General features: G+C 33.5%; 8 protein-coding genes across 24 annotated transcripts; 4 read left to right on the forward strand and 4 right to left on the reverse strand.

Annotated features, from left to right (window-relative positions):
- Nucleotide 1: 1 nt before the first annotated feature.
- Ubl (Ubiquitin-like protein 5) lies at nucleotides 2-1,603 on the reverse strand. Of its 3 annotated transcripts, XM_078189409.1 has the most exons (4): nucleotides 1,515-1,603; nucleotides 686-1,315; nucleotides 324-504; nucleotides 4-236 (listed from the first exon to the last, which is right to left on the reverse strand). In XM_078189409.1, exons 3-4 carry the CDS (start codon nucleotides 499-501, stop codon nucleotides 193-195), a joined length of 222 nt encoding a protein of 73 aa, XP_078045535.1. In that variant the 5' UTR covers nucleotides 502-504; nucleotides 686-1,315; nucleotides 1,515-1,603; the 3' UTR covers nucleotides 4-192. The 3 variants fall into 3 exon arrangements, with proteins under 3 accessions (XP_078045537.1, XP_078045535.1, XP_078045536.1); XM_078189411.1 differs by lacking the exon at nucleotides 686-1,315 and having other exon boundaries at nucleotides 2-236; nucleotides 1,515-1,602; XM_078189410.1 differs by lacking the exon at nucleotides 1,515-1,603 and having other exon boundaries at nucleotides 686-1,468.
- Nucleotides 1,598-4,859, forward strand: LOC144474507 (nucleolar complex protein 4 homolog B). The gene is made up of 7 exons (XM_078189398.1): nucleotides 1,598-1,717; nucleotides 1,821-2,064; nucleotides 2,159-2,261; nucleotides 2,480-2,893; nucleotides 2,979-3,026; nucleotides 3,115-3,478; nucleotides 3,561-4,859. The coding sequence occupies exons 2-7, from the start codon at nucleotides 1,927-1,929 to the stop codon at nucleotides 4,063-4,065; spliced, it is 1,572 nt and encodes a 523-aa protein (XP_078045524.1). The 5' UTR covers nucleotides 1,598-1,717; nucleotides 1,821-1,926; the 3' UTR covers nucleotides 4,066-4,859.
- On the reverse strand, nucleotides 4,615-8,052 carry Mps1 (dual specificity protein kinase monopolar spindle 1). The gene is made up of 6 exons (XM_078189382.1): nucleotides 6,640-8,052; nucleotides 5,862-6,572; nucleotides 5,625-5,785; nucleotides 5,336-5,547; nucleotides 4,857-5,243; nucleotides 4,615-4,720 (listed from the first exon to the last, which is right to left on the reverse strand). Exons 1-6 carry the CDS (start codon nucleotides 7,794-7,796, stop codon nucleotides 4,694-4,696), a joined length of 2,655 nt encoding a protein of 884 aa, XP_078045508.1. The 5' UTR covers nucleotides 7,797-8,052; the 3' UTR covers nucleotides 4,615-4,693.
- A 650-nt stretch (nucleotides 8,053-8,702) lies between these two features.
- Nucleotides 8,703-10,993, forward strand: LOC144474519 (piggyBac transposable element-derived protein 4). Of its 2 annotated transcripts, XM_078189430.1 has the most exons (3): nucleotides 8,703-9,225; nucleotides 9,309-9,442; nucleotides 9,578-10,993. In XM_078189430.1, exons 2-3 carry the CDS (start codon nucleotides 9,313-9,315, stop codon nucleotides 10,939-10,941), a joined length of 1,494 nt encoding a protein of 497 aa, XP_078045556.1. In that variant the 5' UTR covers nucleotides 8,703-9,225; nucleotides 9,309-9,312; the 3' UTR covers nucleotides 10,942-10,993. The 2 variants fall into 2 exon arrangements, with proteins under 2 accessions (XP_078045556.1, XP_078045555.1); XM_078189429.1 differs by having other exon boundaries at nucleotides 8,705-9,225; nucleotides 9,309-10,993.
- A 1,158-nt stretch (nucleotides 10,994-12,151) lies between these two features.
- Ckiibeta (casein kinase II subunit beta) lies at nucleotides 12,152-14,873 on the reverse strand. 6 transcript variants are annotated; one of them, XM_078189439.1, is made up of 7 exons: nucleotides 14,735-14,873; nucleotides 14,454-14,663; nucleotides 14,313-14,368; nucleotides 13,830-13,905; nucleotides 13,480-13,582; nucleotides 13,029-13,431; nucleotides 12,152-12,950 (listed from the first exon to the last, which is right to left on the reverse strand). In XM_078189439.1, exons 3-7 carry the CDS (start codon nucleotides 14,327-14,329, stop codon nucleotides 12,842-12,844), a joined length of 708 nt encoding a protein of 235 aa, XP_078045565.1. In that variant the 5' UTR covers nucleotides 14,330-14,368; nucleotides 14,454-14,663; nucleotides 14,735-14,873; the 3' UTR covers nucleotides 12,152-12,841. The 6 variants fall into 6 exon arrangements, with proteins under 6 accessions (XP_078045565.1, XP_078045566.1, XP_078045563.1 ...); XM_078189440.1 differs by having other exon boundaries at nucleotides 13,029-13,410; nucleotides 14,313-14,377; XM_078189437.1 differs by having other exon boundaries at nucleotides 14,313-14,377.
- Nucleotides 13,943-16,637, forward strand: LOC144474524 (uncharacterized). Of its 5 annotated transcripts, none has more exons than XM_078189444.1 (5): nucleotides 14,972-15,035; nucleotides 15,210-15,457; nucleotides 15,529-15,794; nucleotides 16,076-16,302; nucleotides 16,369-16,637. In XM_078189444.1, the coding sequence occupies exons 3-5, from the start codon at nucleotides 15,529-15,531 to the stop codon at nucleotides 16,467-16,469; spliced, it is 594 nt and encodes a 197-aa protein (XP_078045570.1). In that variant the 5' UTR covers nucleotides 14,972-15,035; nucleotides 15,210-15,457; the 3' UTR covers nucleotides 16,470-16,637. The 5 variants fall into 5 exon arrangements, with proteins under 5 accessions (XP_078045575.1, XP_078045570.1, XP_078045574.1 ...); XM_078189445.1 differs by having other exon boundaries at nucleotides 15,016-15,259; nucleotides 15,325-15,457; XM_078189449.1 differs by lacking the exons at nucleotides 14,972-15,035; nucleotides 15,210-15,457 and adding an exon at nucleotides 13,943-14,268.
- Nucleotides 16,625-18,494, reverse strand: LOC144474520 (E3 ubiquitin-protein ligase RNF14-like). Its single transcript, XM_078189431.1, has 3 exons — nucleotides 17,268-18,494; nucleotides 17,037-17,204; nucleotides 16,625-16,978 (listed from the first exon to the last, which is right to left on the reverse strand). The coding sequence occupies exons 1-3, from the start codon at nucleotides 18,243-18,245 to the stop codon at nucleotides 16,793-16,795; spliced, it is 1,332 nt and encodes a 443-aa protein (XP_078045557.1). The 5' UTR covers nucleotides 18,246-18,494; the 3' UTR covers nucleotides 16,625-16,792.
- Nucleotides 18,495-19,115: 621 nt separating this feature from the next.
- Pbgs (Porphobilinogen synthase) lies at nucleotides 19,116-21,396 on the forward strand. 5 transcript variants are annotated; one of them, XM_078189433.1, is made up of 7 exons: nucleotides 19,116-19,252; nucleotides 19,339-19,478; nucleotides 19,646-19,814; nucleotides 20,130-20,277; nucleotides 20,357-20,576; nucleotides 20,735-20,967; nucleotides 21,040-21,396. In XM_078189433.1, exons 3-7 carry the CDS (start codon nucleotides 19,693-19,695, stop codon nucleotides 21,325-21,327), a joined length of 1,011 nt encoding a protein of 336 aa, XP_078045559.1. In that variant the 5' UTR covers nucleotides 19,116-19,252; nucleotides 19,339-19,478; nucleotides 19,646-19,692; the 3' UTR covers nucleotides 21,328-21,396. The 5 variants fall into 5 exon arrangements, with proteins under 5 accessions (XP_078045559.1, XP_078045561.1, XP_078045558.1 ...); XM_078189432.1 differs by lacking the exon at nucleotides 19,116-19,252 and having other exon boundaries at nucleotides 19,315-19,478; XM_078189435.1 differs by lacking the exons at nucleotides 19,116-19,252; nucleotides 19,646-19,814 and having other exon boundaries at nucleotides 19,314-19,478.
- The last annotated feature ends 80 nt before the right edge of the window (nucleotides 21,397-21,476 follow it).

A 21,476-nucleotide genomic window follows, 5' to 3' on the forward strand; every position in this document is an offset into this window, starting at 1 on the left:
TGCGATATTTGTTTATTGTATAGTTATATACATTGTATACTTAAATATTTATCAATAAATGTTCCCCCGGGCTTAGAAAGAATGCCCGGGGGTATATTACATAGAATATAAAATCATGAAGTGCTTAAATATAAAAGTTATTATTGTGTTTATATTTAACAGTGACTTGTGTAAGATTAATTTATTAATTAATTATTGATAATATAGTTCTAAATTCATTCCATCATGGATTTCATCTGAATTATTAAATTAAGGAAAAAATATGTTAAAAATTTAACTATATCATGTGACAATATAAAAGTATACATAATCTCAAAGGATACAATCTTGTAACTTTATGTGATCCTTGAAAATGGTATACCATTTCTTTAAAACAATTTTTTCCCAATGTGTTCCAGTCTGGGCAGCTATTAATTTTTTTAAATCGCCTATCGTATCATCTGGATTACATTTGACTCTAACCTTTTTTCCAAGACGATCATTGCATGTTATTTCTAACATTTTCTATTATACAGAGACAAGAAAAATATTATTGTTTAGGATATGTTACGCCAATTAGATGGAATTTTATTGCTTCTATTGCAAACACAGTTTTAGAGTTTACAGGTTATGATCTATTTGTGATAATAACAGTAACAAATAATAGTGACTTATTATGTTAGAAAATGTATACTGAATGTGAAACCTTTGGTAGTTTGTAGTGTTGCGTAGCTTTGGGTGGGATTTAGGGAAGTTTGGCTGGTTCGGATGCCCGTGGAACACAAAAGTGTTCTGCTTGTGAAGGACTTGTAAAAATTAACTAGTTACACAAAAATCGTCTTTGAAACTTCATTTCCTGGATGACGATGTTATCTCCAAGCCTCCAAAATAAAGTCAGGCCGTATTTTCCCGAGGAATCGAGTTTTGTTCCTGCGTTCCTTCTGGTTTTTTTCCCTTGCCCAATAGGAAAATTGGGGTCCTCTAGCTGGATGCTGATTCGTCGGATGGCTCGTCTTCCGGCTGCACCGGAAGACGAGTCTTTCCGGTAAAAAGCCCGCCGAAACGAACGGCGTGGGGGTGTGCCGCGCGCGAAAATTTCGGCTCGAGGACTGAGTAAGAAAGAGAGGTCAGAGAGGGTCCCGAGAAGTCCTTGTCTAAAGATTTACGACGTCCTCTACTTGAGAGATCCGTGTTTGCTATCGTGACTCGTCTAGTTCATGTGAAATTAGAGAGGGTCTTACGAGAGGCTACGTGACTTTCTCTACATTCTCCCTTACATATATCCCCCATACTCCTTACATATTCTCAGTTATTGCTTTCGGCCGATACTGTATTTCTATATAAATATACGATATAAATCTGTATTTAATTCGAATTTCCCTCCTGTCGGCATCAACTAAGTTTATGATTTGCATAACTAGAGGCGCTATTTATAACTACGTTCGCGTGGTCACGCAACAGCAGAAAGAATTTAAAAAATATATATACAGAATTCTGTATTTGTAGAAATATAATAATGTGTAACATTTACTTACAGATATCGTTACGTTAAAGTTATGTTGAGAATAAATCCTTAATAAATCCTCCTTGCCTTACACTGCTCTTACACTCGTAACAGGAGAATACACGTTAACAGCACTTGTTGCAAAACTACAAAGTTACGTGCGTATGATGTGTTTGTATACAGATTGACAACCAGTTTCATAAAACTGAAAATGATAACCAAACGGCGAAAATGGTACGGATAGCATCAACTATAATCTATAACACACCTATCGATTTCTCTTACAGCCGATCGAGTCAGTACACAGAATTACGATTCAAGTTTTCCTATGTTTTAGGTTTTATTTCATACACAGTAATTATAAGCAGAAATAAGAATAGAAGAGAACACATTCACAGTACAATACGTGATATCTGCCATTAGCAAATCCTTCGTGGGCGACGATGGCGGAAGCAGCAGATCTTTCCGGCGCTTCTTCTGGACAGAAGATGTCGTCGAAAGTGTTAAGGCAAAAGGCGCAGGAGTTTCTATCCTCAAGGAAATACGCGAACAATTTAGTAGACATAATAGGTCAATGGGACGTAAGTTAGAATTTTAAAATCATTTCAATTTAATGAATACATTGAATTTTCGAGGTTATGTCGTTTATTAAAACTCTTGATCACTGTTCATCAGGAATCCACTTCATCATGTCTGCTCACAATAGAGACAATATTCGTTGAGGTTTTGAGAAGAGGCGACATGTATCTTGAACGTACGATAGCTCTCACGATTTCAGGTACGTTCGAACATTTTAGTAACTTCTCGCCCTCTGATATTTAATAACATACACATCCCTTGAATCTTCCACCTAATATCATTGTAATAAACTTATCATGCGCTCATATTTTGTGAAAATATTTGTCTGGTCACAAAATTAAAGCACAATACATAACATTATGATGTTGCAAATATTTAAGAACATAAAATAGATTTTTCATAATCTATCTGAAACAGAGCCAAGTCCTGAAGCAAGATACATCAACTGGTTGAGGAACTGTTATGAAGAAATATGGGAAAAAATACTGCTCTCGATAGAAAAATGTCGACCTGTCATACAACTACAAGCTCTCACCACTGCTATAAAATTGATGGCAGAGGAAGGAAGATATCCACTGGAACCAACTGACAATTTAGGATATTATTTTCCACTTCACCGATTAAAACCTATCTTAATGAGCTTACTAGCACCTGAGAAAGACAATGTTAACTTAATATCTAGATTTCAAGAAATTACAGAATACCCTGATGCTCTTTATTATACTTGGAAATGTCTTCCTTCCTTGACTCCTAAACGGCAACCACACGAAACTTATATAAAAAATTTATTAGAGCTTATACACAAATCACCATTGCCAAAGAAAAGCGAAGGTACAAATTGATTGATAATAATTATTATGATTTTATATAATTTCCAGAAAACATAAAATGATGTGACATTGAATTTCTTTTTCAGAGTATGAAATGTCTGAAAATAAAAATTTGCTGTGTAGTGCACAACAAGGTAGAATAACTTATATCTTCATAACCTTTTTGCACTAGTATTTGTTACTATATATCATCATTTCTATATCCCATTTTCTTATTACCAGATAGCAGAACTTTTGTATGGGATCAAGCAGGATCTAGACGTGCGCTTAATAAAGTTTGGGTTTGCGTTATGCATTGGGAATTAACTCCACAGTTGCATAAGCAATTATTGGTAGTTCTGTTAGAACGGGTCATGCCACATTTAGATAAGCCTGTACTATTAACAGACTTCCTTATGGATTCTTTGGATGCAGATGGACCTATTGCCTTACTCGCATTACAAGGCGTATTTTTATTAGTTACCAAACACAACTTGGAGTACCCAAATATATTTACTAAACTTTACTCTATGTTTGAACCAGAAATATTTCATACAAAGTACAAAGCTCGCTTGTTTTATTTATCTGATCTTTTTCTGAGTTCGACGTAAGTATCTGCTATAATGTAAGATATATATGTTGCTTCATAATTATATCGAGATTACAATGTGTTTCTACTTTGTCACTAGGCACTTACCTGAAGCATTAGTCGCTGCTTTCGCGAAACGACTTGCACGTTTGACTCTTGTTGCACCTCCTGAAGATATTCTTATCATATTACATTTTGTTGGTAATCTTCTGCTTAGACATCCTGGTCTAAAACGACTAATTGATCATCCACAAGGTGGAGAAATTACAACAGAGGAGAGTAATGGTGCTGGAGATCCATTTTTAATGGAAGAACGAGATCCATTGTTAAGTAATGCTCTCTTTAGTAGTCTATGGGAAATTAAAGCTCTACAATGGCATATCATACCAAGTATCGCAAGCGCTGCTCGCTTTATACGTGAACCACTTCCGTCGGTGGAATACGATATGACATCAGCGCTAGAACGCACTGGAGGATATCTATTTGATCGTGAATTAAAAAACAAAGTTAAAGATATTATGTTGACATTCGAGAGGCCCAATTCTATGGCATTGCCGAAAGGTGAAAGATTACTGCAGTATTGGCAATTAACAACAATGCACTGACTAGTAACATTTGTATTATGCATCGTATGTGCATAACGTCGTACAATATGCACTGTTGACAAATGAAAAACTGTGCAATTTCGATGAACAAAAACCAGCAGAAAAACGGAAAGAAACGAAGCAGAAGTTTCCGAGTTTTTTTATACCTTAAGAAAACGTGTAATACGAAGATATTGCATACTTTTGTATTATTTAAAATCTAACCTAATTGTAAAGGAATTGATTCAGAATACATTCTTTCACGAGTAACCTGTAGATATATATTTTTAGATTTCCAATCGTGCAGCTATCCAACATAGTAGCTACTTGTGAATACTACCTATCGGTTTTATTAAATGGAGCCATTTGTATGCATGGATGTGTGATAATAAAGTGAAAGATATTTTAATTTAATAGATCTCGCGTGTTTCATTCGGAATTGTAATATCTACTTGATAAATAACATACAGGTAAGCATAAGTAGATTCTGCAATATAGTTGTATCATGATACAATTTTATATTTTAAAGCAGTATTCAAATAAATCCCTTACTATAATACATTTAAATAAGCACCCTATGTATTATTGCCGATTGTTATGTATAAAATAATTGTATGTACATAATTAATAGTACTTAATCCGGATAGTGTTATGGATACCGTTTATTTTCCAAAACCTGCAACATCAAAATAATTATCATTTTTAGTTATTTGAATATATTTACTTGTGTATACTATGCTAGGTAACCGAAATGTTGTCTGAATAATTATTTTGTTTATAATACAATGTACTATATAAAAGAGTTTACAAACCCGTGTCAATTCTCGCCATTCATCTTCTCCTAAAGCATATTTTATTTTCACCAATATATTTCCTGGAATGCGAGGGATTGGTGCTGACAGACACTCTTGTTTGGTGGACAGGTAGTCAACTTGCAAAAGATCCGCTACCGTTGGTCGTGTTTTTGGATCGTGTTGAAGGCATTTACGCATCACATCGATCAGTATTGGTGGCGTAGGTAAAACTTTGTCATCACCTTCTCTCGAAGGTAACGTTGCAGGAAAGGAAATGTTTAGTTTCGGATTGGTAATTGCGTTTACTTTAGCCCATTGTGAACGAATATGATGAAATGGTGTTTGACCATACACTAAACTATACAGTATGCATCCTAACGACCACACATCTGACTTAAAAGTAATCTGTGCAATGAATATGTATATATTAGTAATTATTATAAATACATAATTATTAATTTATTAATAAATATGAATGCAAAGTTAATTTTGTATACCTTGTACTTGACATTTTGTGTAGCAGAATCTGAATTTCCTCCAATGTCCATTAATGCTTCTGGACTGATATAATTTAATGTACCTATTGGGCAGTTTTTTACAACAGATGTCATGTCTGCATTCATATTCGAAGCAATTCCAAAATCTATAAGCTTCAATCTCCCTTTTACTAATAAAAAATTTGCTGGTTTTAAATCGGAATGAATTACCCCTGTAAAATGTAAAGACACCTAAAATTGATGTTTATCATAACAAAATAATCATTTGCATTTGTTCTAGGAGATTTACCATTATCATGTATATGTTTAACTGCTGTTAACATTTCTGTCCAGTAATAAAGAACCATTGTGAGAGAAATGTGTCTCTCTTGCGACATCGTTTTTAGGAGTCGACTGAGATCAGTATCTCCCATTTCCATTACCACATATACCATGGGATACTTGATATCACTACAATAAGAAGCTTAAATGTAAACGTCAGTACATGTATGCACCTACAATACGTGTTTGCAAAATAATTTCTTACTAGTCGAACATTCGAACAATGCATGGTGCTTGTAATTTTTGCAGCATCGAAATTTCTTCCAAACATCCCTGAGCTGAATCCTTGTCCATGCGATTAAGATATACACATTTAATAGCGCAGAGTTCAAGAGAAGATAAATCTTGTACTCTTAAAACTTCTCCACTCATTCCTTGACCAAGCATACCCAAAATTAAGTACTCTTTTCCTTTTACAGAAATCGTTCTAAGAGGTTTCGGTTTGGGAACATTAGGTGGTACCGAAAATTGGACATTTGGTGCAGTGTCTGTGGATCTCTTTGGCTCTGGCTGTTGAGTTTGATTATTAACTGTCAGATATTGATTTTGAGAATCGCTACTTATCTGTTTCAGAGTATCCTTCTTGTCCTTATTGAAACGAGAACCATATGTCGATTCTAGTAGCATTTGTTGTACCTTTGTTTCTTTTTCTTCTGTATTTGGATACTTATTTTCTTTTACCTGTTCGTTTGCATCCAAATCCAACTGTGCAGGATTTTCGGATGCTTCAAATGTTCGTTCACTTGTCTTTTGAGTTAAATTCTTAGTGGATTTTTGATTTCCAATAGTAGGCATTTCTTCATTTACTTTAGGTAATTGAAATCCTTCCAACACATGTCTATTAGAAGCATTGCTATGTACATAACTTCCCACATCTGCTAAAGGCTGTTTACGTTTAGTCTCTGAATTCAAATACCTGCAATTAAACCTTAAATTAAGAAATAAATTATAATAGACATACATATTTCAGATCAATTTTATACCTTGGAGTTTCACGTTTAGTCATACTGGGTGTGAAGTAAACAGAATTTTTGGGTGTCTGCATAGTGTCTTTCATTTTAACATTTTTACTTTGCAATGGGGTCTGCTTAATGTTACTTAAAGACATATGGCTCGAAACTGTGGCTGGTGTTAGTCCAAGACTTTTTGTATCAAATGGTTTACTTTGCGGCGTCTGAGCAATATTTCTGCGAGAGAAACATGGTTCTGGACGCGAAGAACAATGTACATGTTTTAGAGGAGTCTGGAGTGCCAAGTGATCAATGGAATTTATTAATGTGTTTTCCGATACTCCTAATTTATTATCTTCTTTATCTGCTGCTTTAGAATCCAATGTTTTCACTTTTATATTTGTATTCTGAGAAGTACAACTTAAAGATTGTGATACATTTTCAGAATGCTGGGATCCAAAAACTATAGAGTCAACTTCATTATCATTTACTTTACACTTGTCTATAGATTGAACATCACTTTTACATGCCTGTTTCTTGTTTGACTGTCTCCTAACATCTACATTAACCATATGTATATTTTTATGCCTATTTTGAGCATAAGTATTTTCACAATTTGATTGCATATGATTTGGTTGCTCATATTTTATGTGTTTCTCATCTTTTGTGTTATAGTCATTCTCATGTAGTTTTGGACACTGTTGTGGTACCTCGAGTTCACATTTCTTGTCAGTATCAACTTCCACATTGGTAGACCGTGTTGAACTGTGACTATCGTGTTTTATGTCTTTGTATTTACTATGATATAAATTTACATTATTAAAACCCTTATGTATAGAGATATGTACTTCTGCAGTTGTGTTTGATTTATTTTCTACATTGTTACAGACCAACAAAGGTTCACTTAATTTTGAGACTGCACTTACAGATGTTTTACCAGACGGTTGTAAATCAGTATCATACTTTGTATTAGGCAGAGGTAATGATTCATTTAACTTATTTTCAAAACTATCATCTTGTGGTAAAGGCTGAGGCTCATCAACATCTGATTCAGTATCAGAATCCTGTGCTTTATCTTCGCTTTCATCATCATCGCTCTCATAAAAATGTAATAGCTCTTTCACGCGTATCGGTTGAAATTTTGGTCGTGTATTCGGCTCTGTCGCATCTTTCGTCGAAAGACTCGACATTCTTTCGATTGTAAACAATCCACGCTAATTGTTCCAGCGATTTCAATTGAAATCGTAATCGTAGCATGCACAATCTAACGTCACATAAAAATATCAACCATTCTTAAACGATATAATATTTCGTAAGAATTATTAAAGACTCTAGAGAACTGATCAGTCTTTGTTGATTGGAAAGCATTGTCAAATGTATACAACACGTTTGTAAAACCACAAAGTTGATATTTGTGATTCCAGAATTTGATTTGTATTGTACTGGTTTTCCGTTTACATAGTGGGCAATGTAAAGTTTACATCAAATTTGAATTCTAAACAGACAATATCATTGGTTGATTCTGACAGTGTGCACGATGCACTACGCAATCGTATACAAATACAGTGTAACTAATATGCATATAATATTATTTTGAAAACTTGACGCGCATCTAAAAGGGATACAAATTGTTAATTTAAATGTTGAGTATAAAATTCTAAGTACAAAATAATGTACATTGTCTGATCAATCTACAATGTTTAGTAATGGGGATCTACTGCTACACGCTTTTCTTACTCCTTAAGTTGGCGCGTATATCCCTACCATTTTACAGCGCAACAAAAGTGAAGTGAATACTGTCTGAGCAGTGAATTGTCAACCAATCAGAGCAAAGGAAATTTCTTTATCGACCCTCGCTAACGGATCAAGCTGCAGCCTGGAAGTATGATGGAGCTGAACCCATTAGAGTAATACATTTTTATTCCCACTATTTTAATGTGTATCCAATTCACAGTGGATTTTGTCTCAGCAGTGATTCTTTAGTCCGTATATTACTGAGCGTTTTTAGGCCTGCATAGAGGTAATATTGTGAGGTATTACTGTACTATACAGTATTGCCTCACCATATTGTGCCTTGCTAAGGGCAAGGGGTTCAGAAATTTGAGATATGGTATAGAGACTGACTTTCTCTGATTGGTTGACGTTTCACACTAAGCAGTGCTGCCCTCGCAGTTTTAAAGAAAGAGAAGAAGTGGTGAGTGAGCAAGAGAGCACGTCACAAGCGAAACCAGTCACTCCGACGACCAATATAGCTTGTCTCTTTTTGCCATGTTCGCGAACTTGCTCTTTTCGCGCCGTGAGTTTCAAATAGAATACCAGGTAAACGGATCGCGAGAAGAAGAGTGAGACCGCAACATGGATGAATAAGGCGGCCTACATTTCTCGTTCGTGTGGACACTCCTACATAGAGCCCGCTGCTTTGGTTCCATCTCTCTCGATCATCTCCTGTTCTCTTTTTAAACCAACTATACGAAGCTGGATGCGCATTAAAATTATGATTCTTAACCACTTCGGTACGAGTGTCGACTATAGTCGACGGCCACAGATGAACACGCACAGCCGAGTGTCGACTATAGTCGACGGTAATAATATAATATACGTATATATAATATAATATATGTAAGTAATAATATAATATACATATTTCCGAGATTTTTCGATTTTTATTTTTTATGTTACATTTTAATTTTTATAATTCTTAGACCCATGATGGATTCTGATGAATCAATAGAAGATCGTATTGTTTTTCAACGGATTAACGTTAATTCAAATAAAAGGAGGGCAATAATTCTGTCAGCGGACTCAGAAACAGAAGGATTAAATGCAACAAATAAAGGTGAACTAAATACGTGGTCGCGTGCAAACTTGAATCCACATATATACACCTTTGTTGATGAAGATTGTGGAATTAAAGCAGAAAGTATTAATGACTCATCCAATGTTTTGGATTATTTCCAAATATTTTTTTCAGAGAATTTTATAGGAGATATTGTAAATACCACAAATAATTACTATCGACACACAGCAGCACATAACGACATATCTTCTTCATTGGAAAATTGGTCCGATACAACCAAAAATGAATTGTTTACTTTTCTTGCGTTAACGCTTACAATGTCGCGCATGAAAAAATTATCTATAAAAGAATATTGGAGTACTAATGATGTACTTAGAACCGATATATTTAATAAACATATGTCGCGAGACAGATATTCAGTATTGCTGAAGATGCTTTACTTTAGCGACAAAAACTCAGAAAGGTCAGAAGATCGACTGACAAAAATTCGGGAACCTTTTGATAAACTGCGCGAAACATTTAAAAAATCATTTTTTCCATTTAAGAATTTATGCATTGAAGAGAGTCTGTTACTTTTTAAGGGACGATTATTTTTTAAGCAGTATATACCATCCAAAAGAAATAGTTTTGGGATAAAATCATTTGTATTGTGCGATTGTTCAACGGGATTCATTTTGGATCTAATTGTTTATACTGGCTCAACTACCGAGGTGCAAGCTTTTCCTGAAAAATTCGGTAAGACTGGAAATATTGTTGCAACATTGATGCAACCTTATTTAGGAAAGGGTCATCAATTGTTCGTAGATGACTGGTATTCAAGTCCTGCACTATTCGAATATTTGCACAGCTTTAAAACAAACGCATGTGGGACAGTAAAAAAGCGGCGTGCAGGTATGCCGAAAATGCCAGAAAAATTACAAAAAGGAGATCTTAGTTTTAGATCATCAGGAAATCTGCTCGCACTGAAATGGCAAGACAAACGCGAAGTTTGGATGTTATCCACTAGTCATTCAGCAGAATATAAAGATTGTCAAAAGAAAAACTATCAAACGGGTGAAAATATCCAAAAGCCTACATGTGTTATAGATTATAGCAATTCGATGGGTGTAGTTGACAAAAGCGACGCAATTATTAGTACGGTTTCATGCACAAGAAAAGTACAGAAATGGTACAAGAAATTCTTTTTTCATTTATTAGACGTTTCAGTATGGAATGCGTATTGTTTATATAAATTTAATACAAAAAAGAATATATCAATGTCTGATTATCACTTAGCGTTAATAACAGAACTTCTAAAGCAGTACTCGGAACCGCGGGAATACAACACTGGTACTTCGTCAGTAAATGTTATGCGTTTCAAGGAAAGACATTTTCCAGCGCTGTACAATAGTGATAAAACTAAAAGGAAAAATCCAATGAGAAGATGTATCGTATGTTCAAAGGATAAAAAAAGGTCTAGTACTAGATATTATTGTAAACAATGCAAGGTTGGCCTATGTGTAGTCCCATGTTTTGAAATGTACCACACCAAACAATAACATTTATTGTAATATTCAAAAACTTGTAATATAAATGAAATAAAACAATAATTTTGAGTTAAATTTTCATTTATGTAAATAAAATTGCCAACATTTAGCAATATCGTAAAAAAAACATACGCTCTCTTGATTTACATTACAAGTAATGTTCGCCTGTAATGCAAAATAAGTTTTCAGTGCTTCAAAGCTTTCCTCGTCAAAGATCCGTAAAAGAGCAAAACGGATTCACTGTCGATGCACGAAGTAGCATGCGAATGGTGAGTGCCGGCTGTGGGCAAAATTTCGTGGCCGATGCGCCCCGTACCGAAGTGGTTAAAAAGGCGCAATATGGTGAGGTAGAAATGGTTCAATGTGGTGAAACATCACTGTACATATTATTTTATGTTATATAAACTTCTTTAGTATTGCAGACCAATAAAAAGTAGTGTCCATTACTTGATAAAATCGAACTGAATCTCTTGAATTGTGAGATATTAAAGAGAGAAAACTATAATCATTAGAATCTTTATTTTTGTATTTTCTACATTCATACTGGAAAATGCAACTATTTTAATCTTTGCTATAAAATAAAACTTAATGTTACAGCAAAAACAGTTATAATTTTTAAAGTATGTAAATTTAAATTTACTTATTAAGTCAAACTTTATTTAAAATTCTGAACACTAAACTCTTAACATATTTTAAAATAATTGCAAAGGTATATTTTTTGAATATTTTGTAGTTTTATTAAATTTACCAAAATTAAATTGATCACACTATTGGAAATATACATTAAAAAAACACGAAACTGTATTTGTCTAAAATTCTTTTGGAATTTAATAGATGATACAATAGGAAATATTGTCATTCTTTCTTTTTTTTTTTAAACATCACTTCTAAATACCACAAATTTTAGTTTAAAGCTTAAATATAATTCTTAAAATGAGAGAAATAATAAATTTAATGATATTTAACTTATTCGATTTAATATAGACAACAATTTTGAGTACCTATCATAATCGTAATACAAAAACCATTGTTGTAATGACTTCTATTTTTCTATATTAAAATATACACTGCTTATGTTAGATACATATAATGTACCAAAATTGTTTGGAATTTTCATTTTGTTAAACTCTTGCTGAACGTTATATTTAAGTCCTCCAAGAACTGCGGTAGTAAAGAAAATTATGTAGAGTAGCGTATAGTTTGCGATTTTTAACATAATCCGTTTTTTAATTTTCTTTTATCTGAGCTTTATTAAGATAAACCAAGTATAAATAAATTGTTTCATCCACAGTTTAAGTTCGTATCATCTTAGTTAAATTAAATTATATTTAACAACTTATCAATTCATGTATCATTCGTCTTGTTTGAGTAGTCAGAATCCAATGCTATCCGTTCCTCTGGTTTTCACAATCAATTTTCGACTGTCATCTTCTTTATATATAGAAACTAATAGATAGCAATCTTAAAGATGCGAAAGTCAACTAAACGGATATATTCTATTCATGATCCTCGTCTGCTCTCTTACATTCTAATAATTAACCTAAGTATGCATTTCACCATTTGCTTTAATGGACAAGACTTGATGTAACGATACATATATAATTTTCAACACGAAAGGAAAATTGTTACTAGAATTGAAATAAAGACGTGCGTGGCGCTTGACGAGCATTAGAACTTTCATATATCACTCTTTAATCTTTTCGGCATACTATAAATATCGTGGAAAAACCCGAAAAGTATAGAGTGCTGTGTTTAATGTCGTAGTCGAACGAAACAATTAGTTTTCCAGCGCCTTTTCTAAGATGTATAAAGAGCGATATAAAAAATAATATTTCATTTAATCCTTAGGGACGAAATTAGGAATTGTATCATGATTAATGAAAAAAATGTTCTAGGCTATGTCGTAACACTCTTAACGTTTTCCGTTATTATAGTTAAGACCCCGCAATGGTGTTTTGAACGTCGATGCAGACTGTTGTTGAATCTGATACGCTAAAGGATGAATTTTAAAGCCATATAACCTAGAAAAACATAATTTCTTTCTTTAAACACTTGTAAATGTATAAGTCATGCTCTATAACTTTAGTGTTCTGTCCTACCTAGGTACAAATTGATTTGTTGTACGTTTTGGTCGATACTCTGGGTGAACCATGAAAAGCATATGTGGAAATCCAGTTCCAAAATATGCTCCATCGGTATGATGATGTCGTGAACTTTTTGGGGTATAAACATCCATACATTTAGGGCAATAACTTTTTACCATTGCCTCTCCAGGAACATCGCTCAAGCCTAATGGCAACATCATCTGGCATTCACAATAAACACGTGGGCAATGACCAAAATCACCAGCCTGATATTTCTCAACCATTTGAGCAATGCCTCGATTAGTAAGAATATATCGGGCATGTATCAACCCATATAGCAATTCTGCAGCTTGTTCAACAAGTTCATTTTGATTTGGATGTTCTCCCATTTCATCATCTAAATTAACAGATATACACACTAAAATAATTTTGATATTTATGCCATAACTAACTAATAATTAATTACCCGGCTCGAGATCAAGTATCATATCTAAAGCTTGTCTATAATGTGGTACTTGCTCATTTAGTCCAGTTAAATTAAATTTATCTTGGATATAATCCTCATCAACCTGTAAGAACCGTACCACTAATTAATCCATAAATAACATTTTGTACCAGAAATAAACTTACTATATTACACCAATGCATTGTGTTTCGATAAAAACGAAACTATCAAACTCTGTAATGCTATTATGAGAATCACTTCGTAAAATAAACAGTATAAACGTGTTAACCTCGGTTGAATAGGTGGGCTTCCAGAGAGAGCGTAAAATGTAGGATGGACTGATAAATGATTTCGCGATGTAACGAGCTTACCTCGCAGAAAAACTCATTGCCTCGGAGGTTGCAGAACCACGAGATCCAGGATACCTCCTCGGAACTGCTCATATTCCTGTAGACGAAGAAAAACCTCTAGAAAAGACCTTTTCTGTTGGACAGTGAATCGTCGCGTTGAAAGAGCGCAGGTCGTAGATCACAGGTTTCGTCGCAGGTTTCGTGTCGCAGGTCGCAGGTCGCGTGTAGAAAATTCGTGATGATACGTGCGCGGAAAAAGTTCGCGAATATAACTACCTGGTATACCACATAATAACGCGTACGTATAGAGTATAGACAATGGCGTATAGTTGCGACGCTTGGTGCACACGCCTGGCATTGGTTAGAAAGGCGCCAACGAGAGAACACTGGAGCACTGTGACGAGGAGAGGGGAGAGGACAGAGCGAGAGGGAACGGCAAATGGAGTTTTCACTTTACTAGGTGAGATGTCCGACGTTACGGCCCGTGCCACCGAATTCACCTACCACGTTTTCATGGTCATTGCTCTATCATCGATCGATGTTTTAGCACTATTTACAATCTGAAACAGCTAGGAAGCATATTACTCGAGGAAAAGCCTAGCAGAACCAACGAAAACCCCAAAATAAACAGCCATTACAGCTTACCTTTTAGTGCTTTGATTAGCCACGCTTGCTCCTCCCAACGATATAGATAGCGCTGTCGCTTTCGTGGTTCACAGTCTTCGCCACCTTCCGGCTCTTTTTCGCATGCACAATTTGTATATGTGTATGGTATATATGATATGACGCATGCATGCATGTATATGGTACAACGTTAATTTTGTTTAATCCTTTCAATCGAAGAGAATTTTAGCACTACAAAGGGTTCGCGAGTATAAACACTTTATGAATTTCAGACAACTATTGATTTCAAGGAAACTCGTTACCTAGCTGTTCTGAGAATTTTCAGCAATGACCATTATCCTTTGCGTTGACCAATGAACGATCGATGCACCGTTTCTTAGTTATCAACTTCTATCAGTATTTTATTATTGTCACGTTACATTATTAATAACACAGGCACTGATATGATTCCACGATTTATTGTTATTTTTGTATGATTTGTATTCAACAATCCAAAAATTTTAACACTGATCCGCATGTTTCAACGTGAATCACGTGACCCTGCTTCTTAGCAACGTCAAACAATGCTAGCCTAATGTAAAAGATAAAGACATACATACCTATGTATGTATTAACTTATATTATTTTTTTCTGTATTTATATTTATACCTTAAATATCGAGTTAGATTATATCTCATGAACTTTGATGCGAGTGTATGGTGCTGCATTTGTTTCCTACATTACTTATTTTGAGTACATGCATTTCAAAAACATGGTTTTCGCAAATCTTACTGTTAGGTTTCAGAAACCAATGCGACACAATACAAAAGTAAAAGACTGTGTTAAAAGTACGTAACGAAACTAAAAGTATAATTATAAAACGAAAATTGTGATTGCAATAAATTATGTACAGTTTAGTCATTGCTGAATAAATGGGTAAGGCTAGGTGGAGAACAGAATGTAGAAAACGATTATACATTCATTTCTTATCAATTTGATTTATCTGAAACTTGGCTGTATGTTACAAAACATTAATATCAACTACGGTATGCATAAACTCAGATTGTTATTTATATGATTAACTCGTTAATGGATTGTTAAACCTATTTGTTTTCAGATGCATATGTGGTTTTGGTTTGGAGATGATTTAGGCAGTTTTTTCTTATCAGGATACAATGTAGTTACAACTTCTGGTTTTATTTGTACTTGCATAGGCTTATCAGCACTTGCAATATTATATGAGGCTATGAAGATTTTACAAATTAAATTACAACAAAATAACATAGCTAATATAAGAAAACAGAAAGCTATGAGATCAGAAAATTCTTCGTTACTCTCTAGATTGTCTTCAAAATCTATTAGAGTACAATTTTCATCACAGTGGTATGTAATATTCTCCATACACTTTGATGCATTTATACCAGGATATTTTCAAATCAGGTGGCTGATGATCACTATTGTTATTAGATTAAATTTTAGTATCACAGAGTTGCAATATAATATATAATGCCACTTGACAAAAGAACTACATGTGATCCACTGGGTGTGTTACCCTGATGTGAAAGTTCACATTGAACACATCTGATTCACATCTTATTGAACAGAAAAAAGTAATATTATTATGGAACTGTGTAACATAAATACCATATATTATTTTTTTTTAGTATATATTGGTCCATGTGGTGTCTTCAAGTATTTCATTGGTCTATACATACGCTTCTGGGTTATATTTTAATGTTGGCTGTTATGTCTTATAACATATATATTAATGTTGCTATTGTGTTGGGAGGATGCCTCGGATACTGGATTTTTGGCCTTAATCTCATAGAACTCAATCTTCAAAAATTTTATGAGAAACAGAAATTATTAAACTGTGAGGAAGAATGCGCAGGTAAGTTTACATGTACATTTATCATAAATTTCATAGACACCTCATGGTATTTATAACAATTTATAGACCATATTGTAAATGAGAGAATAGGATCAACAGTATCTATTGTTGCTGAACAACTAGTGACTGAAGCCACTGTTGAAGTTCATGTGCCAAGGGATGTATAAAATATAGTTAACGCAAAAAGTGGTAGTGCAATAAGTAGAGATCTACCTCTTGTTAATATGCAAAATATTTTGTTTATACATATATATTGTACATAAAAAATATAATGTTGTATAAAAATTAATTGTACAAAAATAAATAACTTTATACTAGTCTATTAAAATCAATAATTATATTTTATTCATATTAGAAAAAGAATCTCTATTGGGTGATAGAAACCTTCTTGCCATCACCTATATTAGAGACAACAGAAATTTAAGTTCAAATACAAAATGTAGCTTACACTGTAATGTTATAACTGTTTGTATAGTGGGCAAGAAGACTTTTATTCGAATAAGCGCTTATAGCATGAATTGTTTCCATTCAAAAAGTGATCATAAGCATTTAGTGTCGTAATTTCAGTTCCACACAGCCAGCAGAAGTTAGCTTTGCAATGAATGCATTTCATTTGATTGCATCCACCTATTTTCTGAACCACAGTCTGACATTTAGGACAACACATTGTATGTCTCTGAAAATAGCATTATTATGTTTTGTAAAATTTCTAACATTAGTAAACTTGTACATACTTTTAAATATTCATCTGTTAATTGTCGTTCAACAAGTTTCATTATTTGCTTTTGACCATATGTCTTTATTAGTAACTCTTTTTTATGCTTATCACCGCTTTTATATTCTTCAATAATTTTTTCCTTATTATTTAATCCTATAGGACATATCATTTCTCCATGATAACTCTGAAACATAAATGTATTCAAATAATTGTTTTTAGTGTGTACATTAGTAATATAATTACGTACCTGGTAGCAATAGGTACAAAAACAGTATCCACAATTATAACAAATAGCTGATTCATTATTGACATCTCTTATAAATGCATATTTGCATTTAATACTAGGGCAGTAAATTATATATTCTATATTACGTAACGCTGTTTGCAATAATTTGTCATCATATTTTGAAAACAAATTATTTGAACACAAACTTTTTATTTGATCAATAGAAATAAATTCACTGCAATCAATTTCAGGGCATATTATACTGCATTTAGTGCAATCATTAATTTCTGTAGCAAGATATTGTCTTATACATTTCCTACAATAAACATGTCCACAATTTTTGAGCTCTACACATTTTTTTCCAAAATATATACAAAAGCATATGCTGCATGAAAACAATTTTTGTTGAAATATAGTTCTACGCTGTTGTTTGTCATAATTCATCAGATACTTTAGTGGTTCTAGAAATAATATATTGGACACTGCTCTTACATCATGTTGATATGTCAAAATTAAATTAAAATAATTTGCTAAATTATAATACATCATATATAACAGTGAAATATCCAATGTATCTTTGATGTGAAGAAAATTAAGAAGCTCATTTCTTAAAAATTCAAACCATAAAAATAGTATCTCCTGCCCTCTATTGTTTGACCATATGTCATCTAATTGTTGACAAATGCCAGACAGTTGCCAAGGAGATAGCCATGATGAGATAATGTGAAACTTTGGTGGATTGTTGACAGGATAGTCATCAGGAATTTGAATGTAAACTTTAACAGGGGGTAAGTATTTAATGAAATACTTTAAAGTTTTAATTTTGTTGCTTCCACTATTTGTCCTTAACTCTAATAAATTATTTTCAATTTTCGGAAATATATTGTAATAACATTGTATCATACTATCTTTGGTGTAAGAAAATTCATTAGGACGGTAAATACTTGAAAGCGACAACATTTCGTTTTCTTGTCGCCAGTTATTTGATTGTGTTGACATTCCTCAAAATTTTTTGAAAATTTTTTCTTTTTTAAGTTCCACAAAATCAGTATGTGCGCACATACATATATTTTCATTTGCGATATGTTCAGACTAATGTAGGATGTTCCACTGTTTCGCTATCACGCGAACATAGTTATTGTTACGTTATCATATTTCATGAGCGCGTTTATATTACGACGCGCAATTAGACTATACGCTCTCAATTAATGGCGACAAGAGGGAAGTTCGAATGGAAATGCAAATTTATATCGTATATTTGTATAGAGATACAGTATCGGCCGAGAGGAAAAACTGAGAATATGTAAGGAGATAATGAGAGAGTTCCCACGAAATTCTTCGTTGAGCCTTTTTTTTTATCTAGCGAGACTAATCGAGGAGTGTAGAGAAAGTCACGTAGCCTCTCGTAAGACCCTCTCCGATTTCACATGAACTAAACGAGTCATAATAGCAAACCCGGATCTCTCAAGTACAGGACGTCGTAAATCTTTAGACGCGGGTAAATCTTTAGATCTTCGCGCGCGGCACACCCCCACAATGTTCGTTTCGGCGGGCTTTTCACCCCTGCGCGCTCGGCCGACAAATCAACGTCCAGCAAATTCACCAGCGCCCAGCTAATTTTCCTATTGGCTAAAGAAGGAGGGAAGGAAAAGAAGATGGAAGAAAATGCAAAACTCCACAGAAAACCTCAAATTTAATTCGACAGTCAAAGAAAGTACACCTTAGAGCTCTATAAATAAAGTACCTTTTGCTAAAAGTATTCAAAGTTTGTACCTCTCTCAACAACCTTTCACGAGCAGAGCGATTCAGTGCTCCACGGGCATCCGAACCATACCGAATTCCCTAAATTGAACAATTAGGACCGTAACATTATAAATAAGCGCCTCTGGTTGTGAATAGACAATTTCTAAGATTAGTTGGAAAAATATATATTTTTATTTAATTGAACGTATGCAATTAACAATCAATGCGATGATAAATTAATTAAATTTATTTTGATGAAATATGTGAGTAGGTAAATCGAGGAAAATTTCTAATAATCAGTTATCTTCATAGCCGTTGTTATTGTATGTGGCTCTTTACTTTTTTGCAGTATCATGATTTCTAGTGATATGTTATTCAAACTGTATAAACTTTGCGTGAAATGTATATATATATAATGTATTCAAACACGCACCGCGCGGACAACATCATTTAAATACATCATAGAAAAGAAACAATCGAAATACACAGGTAACAAAATGATGTTATGTTATAAGTAATGTAATAAATTCTTCCGATTTTATTTCATTATGGATACAAGCAAAGTAAAATTATTAAAATGCAATGTTTTAAAGTTCATTCCAAAGAAAAACTTCAAAAATCATACATTACTCTCACATTACCGTTTTATATAATAGTGAAACGGGTACGAACAAGTACGTAACGGTTTATAACAATTCCGAAAATGTCAGAGGTTGCAGCAAACCATACTCTTCACAGTGGTATTTTTCATCCCGTGCTTCGACAATGGCAGTCGCCAAACGTGGAAATTACTGTCAGCAATCTTATGTATCCAATCTTCATTTCGTAAGTTCAATTCATAACCTACCGCTTCAAATCGTGCAATAACAGTAGTATACATACATAGGGTATGCAGGGAAATTTAAAATATTCCTACCCATAGATACATGATCAGATAAGCATTCAGTTTCATAGTAAAATAACATTAAATTAAGCAAAATACTAATACTTCAGAAATTAACATGGGTTCAAGTGAAGGAGATATACGTGAAAGTAATTATTAATATTATTATGTATTAATGGCAGAAGGAAAGCATTAATTTGTATTTATAATTAGGTTAGAAGTTTATGTAAAAATAATTATTAGACATTATTTTTCAGAGATGAGCAGGATGCTAAAGATCCTATTACTAGCATGCCCGGCGTTTATCGGCATGGCATTAATCAATTGCATAAAATACTACAACCATTAGTTTCTAAGGGATTACAATCTATATTACTATTTGGAGTATCAAAACACTTGAAAAAGGTAAGTATTATATACAAAATGTTTGATAATAAACATTTATAACTAAATTGATACTAAATTGAAATTTACCTTTTTATAGGATCATATTGGAAGTAATGCAGATAGTTTACAAAATCCGATTATCCAAGCTGTGCCTTTAATACGGCAATGGTTCCCAAATTTATTGATAGCGTGTGATGTTTGTTTATGTCCTTACACTATTCATGGTCACTGTGGAATCTTGAATGAAGATGGAAGTATAAATAATAAAGCTAGTATTTCAAGAATTTCAGAGGTTGCCCTTGCATATGCAAAAGCTGGTAAAACTACCTTTTTCTTTCAAATTTAAATGAATATTACATCATTAACTCTTTTGCTGGTGTTGGTATATGACAAAGAATGTTCATAGGGAGCATTTACTTCATAGCAAAAGAGTTAAATGTAATTAACTTTTCACTTATGAAATTAATGAATAAAGGGGCACAAATCGTGGCTCCATCAGACATGATGGATGGAAGAATAGGCGCGATAAAACAGAGATTGGCTTCAGCTGGATTGTCAAATAAAGTTGCAGTATTATCTTATGCTGTCAAATTTGCATCCGGCTTTTATGGACCATTCAGAGATGCATCGCAATCAGCACCCAAGTTTGGGGACAGAAAATGTTATCAATTGCCTCCAGGAAGCAATGGATTAGCTGCTAGAGCTGCTGTTAGCATTTTATTATATTGTTCTTCAGCATTCATTTACGTTTAAAATACATTCCATACGTTTTTTTTATAGGCCAGAGATGTTGCAGAAGGAGCTGATATGTTAATGGTAAAACCAGGCTTAGCATACTTGGATGTGGTTAGACATACAAAAGATTCACATCCACAGTATCCAATGTTTGTCTACCAAGTTTCAGGAGAATATGCCATGTTGTATCACGGTGCTAAAAATGGTGCTATTAATTTAGAAAACGTTTTAAATGAAGTTCTTCTATCTATGAGAAGAGCAGGGGCCGATTGTATTATAACATATTTTACACCATTAATTTTGGATATGTTACAACCAAAGAGCAAATATTAGAAATGTGCTTAATATGTACATAATTAAGGTGGTGTTTGATGTTTTAAATAAAGACACGGTACCTCAAGATATATTTTGAAAGATTCTGTAGAAAAATATGTTGTATTAACTCGTAAATCTAACCTGAAACCAAATCCCGTTAGATTTAA

This window comes from Augochlora pura, chromosome 8 (assembly GCF_028453695.1).
Source record: "Augochlora pura isolate Apur16 chromosome 8, APUR_v2.2.1, whole genome shotgun sequence".
In the NCBI taxonomy this organism is placed as follows: Eukaryota; Metazoa; Arthropoda; class Insecta; order Hymenoptera; family Halictidae; genus Augochlora; species Augochlora pura.

What these genes read in the sequence shown, in the direction of transcription:
- Mps1 (XM_078189382.1), bottom strand. Translation starts at nt 7,796, where the DNA reads ATGTCGAGTCTTTCGACGAAAGATGCGACAGAGCCGAATACACGACCA. An exon ending in TAAACATATACATGATAATG is followed by an intron (nt 5,548 to 5,624) that starts GTAAATCTCCTA and finishes TACATTTTACAG; the next exon opens with GGGTAATTCATTCCGATTTA. An exon ending in CACAAAATGTCAAGTACAAG is followed by an intron (nt 5,244 to 5,335) that starts GTATACAAAATT and finishes TTCATTGCACAG; the next exon opens with ATTACTTTTAAGTCAGATGT.
- LOC144474519 (XM_078189429.1), top strand. Translation starts at nt 9,313, where the DNA reads ATGATGGATTCTGATGAATCAATAGAAGATCGTATTGTTTTTCAACGG.
- Ubl (XM_078189411.1), bottom strand. Translation starts at nt 501, where the DNA reads ATGTTAGAAATAACATGCAATGATCGTCTTGGAAAAAAGGTTAGAGTC. An exon ending in TCACATAAAGTTACAAGATT is followed by an intron (nt 237 to 323) that starts GTATCCTTTGAG and finishes TTAATAATTCAG; the next exon opens with ATGAAATCCATGATGGAATG.
- LOC144474524 (XM_078189449.1), top strand. Translation starts at nt 15,529, where the DNA reads ATGCATATGTGGTTTTGGTTTGGAGATGATTTAGGCAGTTTTTTCTTA. An exon ending in GTACAATTTTCATCACAGTG is followed by an intron (nt 15,795 to 16,075) that starts GTATGTAATATT and finishes ATTTTTTTTTAG; the next exon opens with TATATATTGGTCCATGTGGT. An exon ending in CTGTGAGGAAGAATGCGCAG is followed by an intron (nt 16,303 to 16,368) that starts GTAAGTTTACAT and finishes AACAATTTATAG; the next exon opens with ACCATATTGTAAATGAGAGA.
- LOC144474507 (XM_078189398.1), top strand. Translation starts at nt 1,927, where the DNA reads ATGGCGGAAGCAGCAGATCTTTCCGGCGCTTCTTCTGGACAGAAGATG. An exon ending in ACATAATAGGTCAATGGGAC is followed by an intron (nt 2,065 to 2,158) that starts GTAAGTTAGAAT and finishes ACTGTTCATCAG; the next exon opens with GAATCCACTTCATCATGTCT. An exon ending in ATTGCCAAAGAAAAGCGAAG is followed by an intron (nt 2,894 to 2,978) that starts GTACAAATTGAT and finishes TTTCTTTTTCAG; the next exon opens with AGTATGAAATGTCTGAAAAT.
- Pbgs (XM_078189433.1), top strand. Translation starts at nt 19,693, where the DNA reads ATGTCAGAGGTTGCAGCAAACCATACTCTTCACAGTGGTATTTTTCAT. An exon ending in TATCAAAACACTTGAAAAAG is followed by an intron (nt 20,278 to 20,356) that starts GTAAGTATTATA and finishes ACCTTTTTATAG; the next exon opens with GATCATATTGGAAGTAATGC. An exon ending in GATTAGCTGCTAGAGCTGCT is followed by an intron (nt 20,968 to 21,039) that starts GTTAGCATTTTA and finishes TTTTTTTTATAG; the next exon opens with GCCAGAGATGTTGCAGAAGG.
- LOC144474520 (XM_078189431.1), bottom strand. Translation starts at nt 18,245, where the DNA reads ATGTCAACACAATCAAATAACTGGCGACAAGAAAACGAAATGTTGTCG. An exon ending in TTTGTACCTATTGCTACCAG is followed by an intron (nt 17,205 to 17,267) that starts GTACGTAATTAT and finishes TTTATGTTTCAG; the next exon opens with AGTTATCATGGAGAAATGAT. An exon ending in TAACAGATGAATATTTAAAA is followed by an intron (nt 16,979 to 17,036) that starts GTATGTACAAGT and finishes TGCTATTTTCAG; the next exon opens with AGACATACAATGTGTTGTCC.
- Ckiibeta (XM_078189439.1), bottom strand. An exon ending in GCAATGAGTTTTTCTGCGAG is followed by an intron (nt 13,583 to 13,829) that starts GTAAGCTCGTTA and finishes CGGTTCTTACAG; the next exon opens with GTTGATGAGGATTATATCCA. An exon ending in GATACTTGATCTCGAGCCGG is followed by an intron (nt 13,432 to 13,479) that starts GTAATTAATTAT and finishes AAATTATTTTAG; the next exon opens with TGTGTATATCTGTTAATTTA.